This window comes from Pipistrellus kuhlii, unplaced genomic scaffold (genome assembly GCF_014108245.1).
Source record: "Pipistrellus kuhlii isolate mPipKuh1 unplaced genomic scaffold, mPipKuh1.p scaffold_m20_p_10, whole genome shotgun sequence".
NCBI classification, from domain to species: domain Eukaryota; kingdom Metazoa; phylum Chordata; class Mammalia; order Chiroptera; family Vespertilionidae; genus Pipistrellus; species Pipistrellus kuhlii.
Window position 1 is genome coordinate 17,833,276 of NW_023425405.1, and position 15,592 is coordinate 17,848,867.

Genomic DNA, 15,592 nt, shown 5'->3' on the forward strand with positions numbered 1-15,592 from the left:
ACATATTTTGGGAAGGATTTTTTAAATTGTCATTCCTACTTTCAATCCATGTAATCAAATTACTCATCGAAGGCAGGTCCCCTGGGAAAAACACAGGTTCTGTTGGGAGTTTAGGAAAGAAGCAGCAGGACCGACAGGTAACTCTGGAGGCGAGTGGTCAGACCTTTGCGCATGGGAAGCACTGGGCTCTGAAGAAGGAGGGACACAGAGGTCTGCTATGACCTCCTTGCTCCGCCCAGCACTTCCTCAGCCGTGTTCCCTGGCGCCTCTGCCCCTCTCTGTGAGGTGGGGGGGAGAGAGGGGAGGCATAGGGAGCTGATTCCTCAGGGACCCTAGGAGGAATGCGCAGGGCTGAGGGTGACCTCAGAAAGGGGAGTCCCAGCAACAGTGGTCAGGAGAGAGGACTTACTGCAGAAATACTTCATGGCACCACCGGGAGATGTACCAAAGGCATATTCAGCATAAACTATACTGCTTCTGCCTTCTCTGACTGATAACATTAAAAACAAGCATTTAGCGCAGATCCTGAGAGGCAGCCTTACTGACAGACACAATGTGAGGGAAGGCGCTGCCTCCCCGTTTCCTTCCCGTTGCTGACCCTGCTACGGAAGTCCTGGGACGTGTCCAGCGCCTCAGTCCCAAGTGACGTGGCTTCCACTGGGTGGGATCCTCTCAGAGGGACCCAGCAGTGGACTCAGCTTGGAATATGGGTCCTCTTTCAGAAAGGAAGCAAAATTGGTCGAGTCTTGGGACACTGTGTCCCTTTCCTGGTATCCTGGGCATTTTCCCAGCAGGCCTTGGGAAATGATTCTTACCATCCTCAACTTAATTTAACCCTGATACTTAGAAACACTGGGCCCTCAAGGAAAGACATGCCATCATTTTGTAGGACTAACATCTACATCAACACCAACTGCTTTCCCTTGGATCCCATCCAACGTACCGAACTAGATCCCTACTCCAATTACCAAACTAATGAGGTTTTACTATTTAGCTGTCACCACTAGGCCCTTGAGGAAGATCCAGTGATTGTTTAGGGACTAAAGGACCCACTGGACAAAAATGAATGCAGAGTGATCCCGCCCCCAGGGCAGCTCCCAGGAGACACGAGACAGGCCAAGCATGCAGGTCCCCTCCTCTAGCACAGCCACAGACCAGAGAAATCCCATTCCTTTGTGCCTTAACACACCCTCCCTAAGTTCTGATCACACAGGCAGACGAAGTTCTCATGTTCCCACGTTTAAATGGTTTTGCTTGATGCCCTAAAGCAAAGGATGTTGTTGGAAGGAACGAGATACCACCTCTGATTTGTGTGTGTGTGTGTGTGTGTTTTTTAAATATGTGGTTCACTGAATAGCCACTATGTACACTCAACAAAAGAGGGGCCTTGTGCATTAGGATTTGGCTAGTAGCATTAGCCAGCAGCAAATCTATATTTTTAAATTAGACTCCAACGAGTCCTGGAGAGGTCTTTTTTTTTTTTTTTTTTTTTTAATACATTTTATTGATTTTCCACAGAGAGGAAGGGAGAGGGATAGAGAGCTAGAAATGTCAATGAGAGAGAAACATCAACCAGCTGCCTCCTGCACATCCCCTACAGGGGATGTGCGTGCAACCAAGGTACATGCCCTTGACCGGAATCAAACCTGGGACCTTTCAGTCCGCAGACCGACGCTCTATCCACTGAGCCAAACCAGTTTTGGCAAGAGAGGCCCTTTTTAAGGCCCCTGCCTGGCAGGTGACTCGGGAAAATCGTTTTTCTGACATGTGGTCCCCATGCTTCCTAAGGCGCTGGCTTTGCCTTTTCCCCTTTGATTGGAAATCCCTAGGAAGGCCCAGGGTTCTAATCCACCTACAACGTTTTGACAGTTTATGGCCCCCACATGCCAAGGGTCTTCTCCTCCATCCAGAGAACCTTTAAAACCTCTGCAAAGACTAAACGTCTCTGACATAAAGAATAACCCAGAGCCGTGACATGGGAGATACACAGAGGCACGTAGACACCTTCCTCCCCCTCCGCCTGCCCCACCATCAACAGTGCCCACTGCTTCCTAGACCCACCAGCCAGCTCTGTCATCCTCATACAACAGGCATCTCTGAATCAGGGATCTGGTGTATCTTCATGTTTTTAATATGCAAACTCCTGGATCAAATAGAACCTTATCACAATTTGAAATATGTAAATGGATTCCACAGCCTAACAAAAATGTGCAGGACTTTGTGTATTTTTTTGTGACAACTGCTAAGCGGTTAGCACTGGGTTTACTAACAGCACCACAAATGAACATTCCATTTTGATTTCATGAAGCCCCAATATTCACCTGTTCACCCACGCCTGCCCTGGTGAATGCCTGTATACATGATGTGGTGCAAAGTGCTGTGCATGCAGAAGGAGCAATCCACAGTTTGTGCACCCAAGGAACTCACACGCATTAAAGAAGGATCCAGCTAGCTTCCCTCATGCTCACACTATTCTTCAAGTGTGCGTAGGTAAGGCCGCCTTGTTTTACAAATGAGAAGAGAGCCACTTAAGGGCAATCATATTTCCTCACGTCATAATCATTGGCAAAACGTGGAAGTCATAGAAATGGAAAGGCAGAATTCCTTGATGTCATTTTAAATGAAATTAATGTTTACTATTAGAGCACCTTATTATTAGTCTACCTTAACAAGTTTCTTTTTCCCCTAATGTGGGTTAATATAAGATCTGGTGCATAGAGAATTCTTTCCTGGCTCTGCCACTAACTAACCTTGAAATGGAAAGGGAACTCCATATTAAAAATATATATATATAGGTTTAGATCCCCAATATCCATAACTGTTTGAGGAGCAATTATAAAAAGAACAGAAAAAAATACTTATTAAATATTTTGCACATATATAGGGACAGAGCATTATTAAGTGCTTGGCTAAATGGAAAGGATAACACCTTGAGGAAAGGCAGGGAGAAAAAGAAGGAGAAAGAAAGATACGCATCAGCTAAATGTGACTTTCTCGGCCTGAGCGATTAGCCAGGGAGGGCAGGATTTAAAACAGTCAAAGGTAAGGAGAGATGAGACCCAACTATCTTAGTGAAACAGATGCAAGGGTCTGTCTCTATCCTGACAGCACTGATTTCATCTCCAAGACACAGTCCAGCAAAACCTGCACCCCACTAAGAAGATTAATTTCCTCCCGCTTATCTGATTGCGATGTTTGGAGAGTATTTCCACAACCCAAATCAGTGCTGGATGGTCTGTCTTCCTGTTGAGACCCTGGAGCTCTGACAATATGAGCAATTATCTTTTTGCATTACAGTCAGGCCACCACCTACTGTCCCAGGAAGAAACTGGGGAAAGGAAATAGCAGAAGACAGGAGGGGAAGGAAGCTATTGCTCTTATGTTCAGGCCAGAACTTCTGGGGTATGGAAGGGGAGAGATTTCACAACCATCTTCTTGATAGGATGGTTCAGAATCGTAGACTACACTAAAAAGGATAACTTTTCAGTTGAAAGCATTATGAGATGTTTTGGATGTCTCTATATGTATTGTATATTCTTCATTGGAATTGCAGTCTCTCTTCAAGGATATATGTATAAGTGGTCTCTCTCTATTATATAGACATAGATGCTTTTTTCTAAAACATGATGTTTCTATATGAAATCATACTACATATGCAACCAGTCCCAATAATAGTCGAGATCTAATTCATTCAGTTTGTTTGTTCTGCTTTATTCTCCCTGAAGCAGAAGGAAAGTTGATGAACCTAAAAAACTAGAGTTTAAAACTATGAGAAAACCCCAAGGGGGAGGGTTCATTTGAGTTTGGAGGGTGGAGGGGAAAAGGTTTCCCCACGCAGATGCAGACTGGCTGCCATGGAAGAAGAATGGATGGGGAAAGCACGGCCATTACAATTCTTTCTGTTTCCCATAGTTTATTTTTCTAATGAGTTTTCCCATAATATTGTCTCTCTTATTTATCTTTTTAATGAATCATTTTTAAAATTTTATTCTTGATTAATCCCTGTTTTGTTTGTTTTATTCTCCTTGTCACTGGTTTCTGTCTTTATTTTTATTATTTTTCTCTTGTTTCTTTGTTCTCTACTCTGGGATTCCTTTTCTTAGTTAATCTAATTGAATGCTTTCTTTGTATGCAATCATTTTTCTCTTGATAAATTAATTTAGAGCCACAAATCATTCTGTGACTTCCACCTTAGTGGTTTCCTGCTAATTCTGATAAATAGTATTTTTGGTTCCAAGAATAAAAATTTCCCTTCTGATTTGTTTATACAGGGCATTATTTAACATTGTGAGTAGGATGTTAAAATTCAGCTTTTCTTATCTCCACATTATCTGGGGCTCTAAGGCTGAAAGCTACAGATGCCTGCTGTACCTAGAATATTGTACTGATTCTTCCAGCCCTTTTCACATATCGATTCTTAAATATTCTGAATCTTACATTAGGAATATTTAATAATTACATCTTGTAAAATGCAAATTTTACAAGATCGAGTAAAATTGATATTTCATATATACCTTGCAACACAAAAGGATGCATGTAGCAGGGTGTTTACTGCATTACTTAAACACTAAGTTATTAGAAATCAATATCAAAATGGAGAAAAAAATTATGGCATATTTATAATAAAATATTCTATACCAAATAAATGGATCTAAAATTTACATATCAATATGAATACATTTTAAAAAATATGATGCCAGATGAAAAGGCAACTTCCAAAAGTGTATGCATTGTATGATACAGGTGATGGAAACAGATAAAACAATACAAAACCTCAAAAAAACATAAAACAATATACATTTTTATGCCACCCTATGTTGTTTAGAAATTGAAAGATGACCTCATGTAAATAACATCAAACAATAACACAATAATAAGGATGGCTGGCACATGAAGACCTTGCATATAATTTTTGTATTTATTTAGGTTGAAGGATAATTAATATATATTTAATAATCTACACTAATAAAAGAGAAAGATGCAAATTGACCATATCTACATGATGCCCATCAGCCAATCAGGAATGAGTATGCAAATCAACCCAACAAAGATGACAGATTAATTTGCATACACAGGCACCAGCACTGAGCAGCAGGTCGCTTGTGTCATCATCAAGGTGACAACACAGGTCTTCCTGGCCTCTGGGCAGCGTGGGAAGGCAGAAAGGCAGCTCCAGGCAGGAGTGAAGGCCAAAAGGCAGCTTCAGGCCAGAGCAAAGGCTGTACCAGCAGTCAAGGGAATAAGGCCCATTCTTGCATGAATTCTCACGCATCGGGCATCTAGTCTTTAAATAAAAGTGTATCATTCGTTTTGCTTCAATCTCTTTTTAAAGCAAAAAAAATATTTATTTTTTACTTTTGGTTTAATCTGTAGTTATCCTAATATATAAAAAGCCAGGGACTGTCACGACTAAAATAACTGGATGGATGACTGAACTGGATGGATGGCTGCATGGGGCAACCAGGCCAGCAGGGGGATTAGTGAGGGACAACCAAACGACTGAACAGCAGGCTGCATGGGGTGACCAAGCCAGCAGGTGGGCAGTAAGAGTCAACCAGGCCAGCAAGGGGGCAGTTAGGGGTGACCAGTCTGGTAGAGGGGGGTAGTTGAGGGTAACCAGGCCAGCAGGGAAGTAAGTTGGGGCAGACCAGGCCAGTAGGCAGGTGATCAGTTAGGAGCCAGCGGTCAGATTGTGATTGTGAGAGGATCCCGGGGATCGGGCCTAAACTGGCAGTCGTACATCCCCCGAAGGGTCCCAGATTGGAGATGGTGCAGGTTGAGGGGATCACCCCATGCACAAACTTCATGCACCAGGCCTCTAGTATATACATATTGCACTTATGTAGTCTCCCTATATTATAAAAATTTTCACTTTGCAAATGCTAAAAAAAAAAAAAAAAAAAAAAGAAGAAGAAGAAGAAGAAGAAGAAGAAGAAAAGAAACCAAAGTAGGTCTTTCTTGGGCCATGGGGCTCTGGGCATTGAGCCTTTGGGAAGACAGCATAGTGCAGTGGAAAAAGCATGGAATTAGAAGTCAAGCTGACCTCATTCAAGCCACAGTTCTCACACCTGTTATCTTGGGTGACCAAAGATCAATATTTTAATCATGTGAGCCTCATGATTAAAGTTTATTCAGCTGCTAAGCAATAGCAAAATATAAAACCTTTGAAAGAATCAAAGAATATTTAATTATGTACAAAGCAAGTATCAATACTCATTATTGACATTATATATTATATATTTATATGTAATTGCATTATTCCATAACTGCAATTACACTTATTTATCTCAGAAATTATCTCTAATGGAAATAAAGAGATGTTCTTCCTAAGAAATTATTGAATGAAATAAACGCCTTTAAAAAAGAATTAATAAGACAAATCAGGGTAAGGTATATATAGTATTTATTTATTTTTAAAGTGATTTTAAAGTCCCATTTTATCATGCTCACATATTCTATGAGTCAGAGAATCACACAGACTGGTGGGGATCACTTGTCTCTGTTCCACAATGCCTGAAGTTTCAGCTGGACAGACTCAAAGGCTATGGGTAAAGGTTTAAAAGTTACTTTTTTTTCCAAGTGATTTGGCAGAAAATGTCTTTAAACAGAGTCAGCTGCTCTAGTGTATTTAAGAGGTCAGGTAGTATAAATAGCTAGGAAAACTGATAGCCGCCTATTAAGAGAAATCCCTGAAAAAATAATATAACCCAAATTAAAAAATGAGTTGATTTGATATAGAGTTTTAAGAACTTGGATATTATATAAAGTGGTACATTTATTTGTGATTCATGGGAATAATATGAGTAATCTTAGAAACAACCACTTCACATAGCATAATATATACATTAATATATTACATTCAGAAAAAATAGGGTATAGGAAACACTTAGGATATATTCCTAGAAATGGCAGTTCCATGTTTAATTTTTTATCCCCAAGGTACCCATGGAGCTTTGCTTTTCATTCCTCTTGCTTATGAGTCACATTGAGACTTTCATGTGGATCTATAAATATTTTCAACCCCAACAGAGATCATATTCAACTTTTGAAATAGCCTGTGTGTAAGAACAACTAAAATGCTCATCTGGTATGTTTATACTTAATTTCTACTTCTGCAGCTAACTAAAACTCTAATTTCCAAACAAATCTGCTCACAGCTAGATGGCCACTATGTTAAACCATCAATAAATGGCTAATCATCCAGGTTTATAAGCCTCAATTCTGTATAAAAAATAAATGGAAAAATACCTTGAATTGTAAGCAATCAATATGCTATCAGAAACCAACAATGTGCTTTAATTAAAAAGGAAAATCCATAGTAATTCACTTTTTCCTTTCCACTCTCCACACAACAAAACAAGAAACAGTATAGAAAAGCAACTAAAATGAAGTCACCTTTTGCCCTTACTGTGTCTAAGTACAACCTTTACCAATGGAATAATTAGCTTCAGATTTCTCATTTTCCTCCCTTTGTCATACAGAAATTACTTCCTCTCTTCCTATGGAAATAATGCCTTGAATTGCCTCTTCAGTTAACCCTAGGTTTCTAAGGATCTCAGTAATCTTGTTATTTCATGAAAATAGTAAGACTGCATTGTCCCTACTGGATTAGGACCTTGGGTTGGTCTAGAAAACAGCCTAATTTCATTAATTGCAATGAACTTGCATAACCTCTAAAACTGAAGTCAAACACTGGGTGTGACTGAGTGTATCATGACCGCAGACTGTACCCAGCACCTGCTCTTGCAAGAAGGAATAACAGGAGGGAGGATTCACTGGACACGAATGTACCAATACCATTGCAAACTCCAACGTTCGCGCTACTTCTGACCATGATCAGACTTCAAAAGAAAGCACACCCACTACTTTGATCTATGAACCAATGCTGAAGCTACAACACGAGCAGTACTCCACTTTGGCCAACAAAAATCTTATGGTGGCATTACTCAAAGCACACACACAGGCTCAGGACTGAACATAAATGAAACAGAGTAGCAACACATCAAAATGTTCAGACAAAGGAAAACTACATGTCCCTTCCAAACATGTGTTCATGATGTGGCCAACACAGAAAGGTCTAGGCAAACACTGTTGGGGTTGAAAATATTTATAGATCCACATGAAAGTCTCAGTGTGGCTCATAAGCAAGAGGAATGAAAAGTGAAGCTCATGGGTAGCTTGGGGATAAAAAATTAAACATGGAACTGCCATTTGACCCAGTGATTCCGCTTCTAGGAATTCATCCTAGGAAGCCTGAAACACCAATCAGAAAGGAAATATGCACCCTTATGTTCATAGCAGCGTGATTTACAATAGCTAAGATATGGAAACAGCCCAAGTACTCATCAGTAGATGAGTGGATAAAAAAGCTATGGGACATTTACACCATGGAATACAATGCAGCTATAAAAAAGAAGGATCGCTTACCCTTTGGGATAACATGGAGGGATCTGTAGAGTATTATGATAAGTGAAATAAGCCAGTCAGAGAAAGACAAATATCACATGATCTCACTTACATGTGGAATCTAATGAACAAAATAAACTGATGAACAAAACAGATCCAGAGACATGGGAACATGAAATAGATTGAAGGTTCTTGAAAGAGTGGGGGGTTTGGGGGGACAGGAAGACATTAATCAAAGAACTTACATGCATATATGCATAACCCATGGACACAGACAATAGTTTGGTAAAGGCCCGGGAGGGGGTGGGAGTGGGGAAGAGAGGTTCAATGTGGGGAAAAGAGGACATCTGCAATACTTTCAATAATATAGATAAACTAATAAATAATCTCCTCTGGCATTAGGAGCTAGACAAGCTCTCAACGTACAAAACTGAATGCAAGATCCCAGATAAAGGGCATTCAGATTTGTTGCATATCTACCATGTTTTAGGCATAATGTTGTTGTTGTTGTTGTTGCTGTTGTTGTTAGTGAATAAAATGCCAAATCACAGGGTGACAAGTTGTGAGACAGCATGAATACCACTGACAAGAGAAGATTTGCCATTGGTGAAGATCCCACCCAATCCTCTCCCAGGAACCACAGTGACACACTAGTAAAGAACAGAATCCCTACTAGGAAGACTCCCTGTGGGGAGGGCTCCAAGACCTGGTATCGCTTTCAGATGAGGATCCACAAGTGGCTCATCGACTTGCACAGCCCTTCGGAGATTGTCAAGCAGATCACTTCCATCAGCATTGAGCTGGGAGTAGAGTTTGAAGTCACCATTGCAGATGCTTAAATCAGACTTTTTAAATAAATTGGCTATCTGTTGTTAAAAAAAAAAAAAAAAAAAAAAAAAAAAAAAAGAACAGAGAGAGAACTCTTACTGTAGTGCATGGGAGTGGCTGAGATCTTTCATATCAGAGTCCTCGAAACGTAAAGTTCTCATTCCCAAACCGCTGTCGCTCAGCATGCGTCTCCGTAGCGAAGGATTCCACCAGTCTGACATCCTGGGAGGGAGAAGGGCACCATACAGGTAAGCAAAGTCAGCCACAGGACTTACTTACACCTTCTCAAGATGATTCTTGTCTCTAAATGTGAAAAGGGGAACCCACCTGTATTGGGCATTTACTAGTTACTTCATATTTACTGTTTCATTTAATTTTCTCAACCCTTGTGAACCATTTGTATGATTCTGACCTCCTTATAGATGAGAAAACTGAATCTCAAGATAAGTCATTTAAAATCCTACCTAATAAAAGATAATATGCAAATTAACCATCACTCTGTCACATCCACCAGCCAATTAGAGCAAGTATGCAAATAAACCCAACCAAGATGGCTATGGCCACAGAGAGCAGGAGGGAGGCTTGGATTTCCCAGGCAACAGAAGAAGCCAAGCTTTCCACCTGCCCTAGCCAGCCTAAGCCTCCACTCAAGGCTACAAAGTTATAGAAGGTAAACAAATCCAAATAGAAATGGCGTCAGCCAGGAAGCGAGCAGGAGGCTTGGCTCTGCTCCAGGCTATAAAGTTTCAATTGTAGAGGGTAAATAAATTCCAGATACCAGAGCCTCTGCTTGGGTCACCAGGGGGCATGGCTGGCTTGCAAACCACCACAGGCCTCTCACTCAGGCCATCCCACGCTCCAAGGGAACCCCCACCCTGATTCGGGACACCCTTCAGGGCAAACCAGCTGGCCCCCACCCATGCACCAGGCCTCTATCCTATCTAATAAAAGAGTAATATGCAGATTGACCATCATTCCAACACATAATAGCTGTCCCTATGTGGTCAAAGATCCTGCCCCCATGTGGACACAAGATGCCCAACAAAGGATGGCCAGCAGGGGAGGGCAATTGGGAGGCACCAGGACTGCAAGGGAGGGCAGTTGGAGGTGATCAACCTTGCAGGGGAGGGCAGTTAGGGGTGACCAGGCCAGCAGAGGATGGAAGTTGGGGGTAAACAGGCTGGCAGGGAGTAGTTAGACATCAATCAGGCTGGCATGGGAGTGGTTAGGGAGTAATCAGGCTGGCAGGCAGAAGCAGTTAGGGGCAATCAGGAAGGCAGGCAGGCGAGCAGTTGGGAGCCAGGAGTCCTGGATTATGAGAGGGATGTCTGACTGCCAGTTTAAGCCCAATTCCACTAAACAGGCAGTCGGACATCCCTCAAGGGGTCCCAGATTGGATAGGGTGCAGGCTGGGCTGAGGGATATCCCTCCACTCCCCGCCCCGCACATGAATTTCGTGCACCGGGCCTCTAGTGTAACATAAAAGAAGAAGCCTGAAACTGAAATACAGCTAAGAAAATAAAGCCCATCCTCTTCCCCTGCTCCACTGTTCCTGGTTTATGTCCAGTGGGAGCCCCTGATGAGAAAAATAAGGGGACTGATTCAAGTATTTGTGGATGTTCAGGCTGTGTTATTCATGGAGCTAGAGTTAATAGAGTTCTAACCAAGGCAAGCCATTTCTTTTGGCTGTGATTTGACATGGAGAGAATGACCAACAGGTCAAAGACTAGATTGAGCGTGGCAGAATGATTTACTCTTATGAGATCAAGGATAGATTAGACCAAAGGGATGTGAGTCATCTGTAATACCAATTCAGGTAGGGTGGGAGGACAGCTAGATTTTAGAACCTAATGCATCTGGGGTAGGACTCACCATTCACTTGTTTTCTCCATAACTAACAGGCTTGATTTATAGTCCCACAAAGAGGGTCCTCTCCATCACCCTGTGGAACTCCCAGGGTTACCATCTTTGTGCCTGTCAGTTTTACCTTCACACCAGGATAGCTTTGGTATCACTAACTCTGGCTTCCTAAGCACAGCTATATATCTGTTCCATCCTACAACATCTGTCTTCTCTTGATGCTCAGAGACTCAGTCCACATCACAGACATGAGCTGGCCCTGGCAGTGTTGGAGATATTTAGAAATAGCAGCAAGTGAAGAAGGGTAAGCAGGCATAAGAGTAACTCAAACGAGTAACTCTGTTTGACTATATAGGTATGTGTGTATACTTTGTTATCTGAGTGCGTGTGTGTGTGTGTGTGTGTCCGCCGCGCTTTCCAAGGAAATCCTTATTTTAACCAGTAAACCACTTAAGTTCACTAGACTTCACAAAGGGCAAAGATTTTTGTCTGTTTAAATTTTGGCATCCTTGTTCCTTAGTGCTTACACTAGTATATGGCACATAAAATAGCTCTAAATAAATATTTTCGAATTGTTGAAATAACAATTCAGTATGTATCAGTATATATCAGTATCATTTTGGTGGTTCAATGTAGTGGTTAAATTTATGGGTTCTGACATCAGAAAACCTGTGACTACTTCTCAATTTTTCCACTTATTTTCTGTGCAATACTTGGAAAGTTTCAAAACCCTCTAGGCATCAATTTTCTTACTATGGACTTAGGACAATAATAGTAGCAAATTACAGGGTCATTGTGAAATGATGATAATGATTTGAATAAAATAATGTTGATTAAGTATCTATCAAGTGCAGGAACTATTGTAAATGTTTCACACGTATCAATTACTTTAATCTTCAAACAATTCTATGAGTAGGTGTTATTATTTTCCTTTTACAGATGAGGAAACAAGTACAGATGACTTAGGATGATTAAGTCATTATGAAGTAGTGACAGGAATATAAGAAACACATTTAGCACAGTACGTGGCTCATAATAAGTGCTTGGCAAGTGGCAGTTATTGTTATACAATCTCAATGCCTCAGGATGCTTAGATATAGCAAAGAAGAGGGAGAATGTGAAAGAGGAGAAAAATAATTGTCAAATCACCTGTTTCAATTTTTATTTGGCTAATACAGGCCTTATAGATATAGATGCATAAATGCAAATGCTAGTTTGGTAGGAAGTGTGGATGTGGTGTGTAAAGAAGGCTCAGAAAAACCTGGGTGGGAGAATGTCCTTCTACACAACCATTCATAAGTCATACTTATAGTGAATCCAGCTATACAACACTCAGATGAAATACAACAAGAAAACTGGTAGAGGAGCCCCAACTTATCTGTGGTCTCACTTTCTGTGGTTTTAGTTACCAGAGATAAATAATTCTTAGGTTTTAAATGTCATGTCATTCTGAGTAGTCTGATGAAATCTCATGCCATCCCACTCTGTCCCACCTGGGATGGAAACCACCCCTCTGTCCAGGATCTCCACACTGCACACTACCTGCCCATTAGTCACTTAGTGGCTGTCCATCTAAGTTATAAGATCGTGGGGGAAGGGGATGGAAGGAGGAGGGAGGAATTGGAGACTATTCATATAATGTTTATCATAGTATAGTATTATAATTATTCTATTTTATTATTAGGCATTATTGCTTATCTCTTATTGTTCCTAATTTATAAATCAAACTTTATTATAGGTATGTATAGAAAAAAACTAGTATATAGGGTTTGATACTACCCACAGTTTCAGGCACCCATTGGAGGAGTGAGATTCTTGAATCATATTCCCATGGATAAGAAGGGAATTATTGTATTTTAAAATAGTTTGACATCATTAGAAATGCCAATTCCAAAGCCAAACAAGACACCATTGGCACCCTGTGGCCAGTCTCGCCATCAATGTCAACGGAGCCGCCTACTCACCCTGAAGCTTGCTCCACCACCAGGTCAGGCATTCCTGGCGGTGTCCCTGCCTGCTGTGACAATGCCATGTCTGGGTCCAGAATAAAAACCTCATCTTGAGAAATCTCCATCACAAAGTGCAAATGTTCCTAAGGAAGAAAAAGAAGTCTGTCAGCTGACTAACAGGATGCTTGAATCCATCATCTGAAGGGTAACCAAAAGAAAGCTTCTTGGACTTGAGGAATAATGAAGTTCTGTGACTAATCAAATGGCCACAGTCAATGTTCAGAGGCCTGACCTGTGGACGTCCCTCCCTAAAGCAACATCCTAACAAGAGGCTGGGGAGGGAGAGAGGTAAATCCCTCTTGGTTTGGGTTCCTAGTTGACCAGGATCTTGTTAGGTATAACCAGAGATGCCCAAATACTACCAAAAAAGTGACGCCTACGTTGAACTTGGTCCAGCAGGAGTGGACTTCCTCCCTCCAGGATCTGGTCAAGGCTAAATGGCATTGCTAACTAGGTGCTATCACAGGATTCCACATGGTCCTTTCTTTTTGCAGGAGAATTTGGACAGTGGGAACATGGCATCATTAGGCATAAACATTTTATTTTCTTATTATGGAACTCTGAGAGGTGCGGGGTTGAAACTAAGTAGCCTAGATATATACATGAGGTCTTAAATTTGAGGTCTCAAATTTTCAAAGGCATCTATTTTGACTAGGAAGCAGTATTTATAAGAAGCAATATAAGTAATGATCTGAAGAAATTGCAGGCTGGAAATGATACTTACAAGTCTAGCTATTTTCTGTACTCATTTAAAAGGTCAAGCCATATCATCTCCAGTCCACAGATCACAAAACGCAAGACAAATAAGCAGCTTAGGCAAAGTGTGTAATTCCAAAATGTGTGTTTCCATGTTTTTGTTAGAGGAATTTATCAGATTGGATTCCAATAAAGCATATTTACTAGGGGCTTTTTCACTTTCACAAGCAGGTTCAAGAAAACGTACCTGAGATCTGTCTATTCGATAAAAGCGATCAGCAGAAGTTGCTAGAAAAAAAAAAAGAAAAAAGAAAAAAGGATATGGCATTCAGAGTGTCCTGTGATCTGGCACTAAACGTCTAACCTTCTGTTCTCCCACATCAATCAGAAACATTCCCGTTTAGGGACTACTGACTGGTCCCTAAGTATATTAAGAAAATCGCAGGACTTCCTGGCCTCTGCTGTTAGAAGGCCCTGCCTTCCCCACTACACCTGCCTGTCTAAATCTTATTGCCTTTTAAGGAGCAAGTGAGATGTTGCCTCTTTTGTGAGCCCTTCCTCAGGCCCCTGGTCCCTACCACAGACAGAATTCATTGCTTCCACTTCTATGCACACTAACATTTGTTTACACTTTTTATAGGAACTTCCTTCAGATAATGAGACTAAGGTATCTGCCTCTTTAAATGTCTTTGTTTCATTTATTTATTTTATGTCTCTAGATGTTAGGGCCTGAAACAGAGCTGGGACTCCATGTGTGTTTATTAAGTAAATAAAGCTAGAAAAAACACAAACAAACAAACAAACAAAAAAACTGGGTAGCCAGACCTCCCAAGAAAGTGGTTCTCATTTTGAAAAAGATCTTGAAGAAGCAGAGCCAGGGACCACATCTAGTATTAAAGGTATCATTTCACCTTAAAACTGAGTCCCTAAGCTATGTCTGAAGAAAGTCAAAACAGCAATAACAATAATACTAATATTAATACTAATACATATATCTATAAATTATTGCATACATAAATTAAATTATAGATATAACTTAAGCATTTTTAAAAGAGACTGGCTTCAGCTGTGGCTTGAGGAAAAAAGTATTATAAACTTGGGTTTTCAGAAATTATTCTGATTATTCTGTTTTTGTTTGTTTGTTGGTTTGTTTGTTTTTTCCACATTTGTTTTATTTTTTTAATCTCTTTATTGATTAAGGTATTACATATGTGTCCTTATCCCTCCATTATTCTTAACATTTAAGAATTATGTTTCTCCTTCCTTAAATCTATCAGAGTCCAAATATTAAGATTTTCTGCATATAGTACTAGAGGGGAAAACTCAAAATGCAAACAATCATTTAAAAACCATAAATATTTAAGGAGAAGCTTTCCTCCAAAGGAAGTGAGCTAAGAAACAGAACTGCCCCTGCCCCTGCCCTCTAAAAGCAACAGAGGAGGAGAATCGCTGAGAAGGACTTATTCTACTTTGTTCTGTTTAACCAATTATGGATAATGCTCTTAATCCCCATATTAGTTTCACTCTATAAATAGTTTTATTAGAAACAATGTTATTTAGCCAAGACTGGTTTGGCTCAATGGATAGAGCATCGGCTTGGGGACTGAAGGGTTCCGGGTTCGATTCCGGTCAAGGGCATGTACCTTGGTTGCGGGCACATCCCCAGTAGGGGGTGTGCAAGAGGCAGCTGATCGATGACTCTCTCACATAGATGTTTCTAACTCTCTATCTCTCTGCCTTCCTCTCTGTACAAAATCAATAAAAATATATATAAAAAAACAAACAATGTTATT

At 40.7% G+C, this 15,592-nt stretch overlaps 1 protein-coding gene across 2 annotated transcripts in view; it reads right to left on the bottom strand.

Annotated features, from left to right (window-relative positions):
- DGKI (diacylglycerol kinase iota) overlaps positions 1–15,592 on the bottom strand; it is a 375,198-nt gene that overhangs the window by 49,455 nt on the left and 310,151 nt on the right. For both annotated transcript variants that reach the window (XM_036428029.2, XM_036428022.2), the window contains 3 exons: positions 14,047–14,087; positions 13,059–13,186; positions 9,334–9,456 (listed from right to left, as the gene is read on the bottom strand). In XM_036428029.2, the coding sequence (XP_036283922.1) occupies positions 9,334–9,456; positions 13,059–13,186; positions 14,047–14,087 (292 nt within the window). The remainder of the gene's footprint in view (positions 1–9,333; positions 9,457–13,058; positions 13,187–14,046; positions 14,088–15,592) is intronic.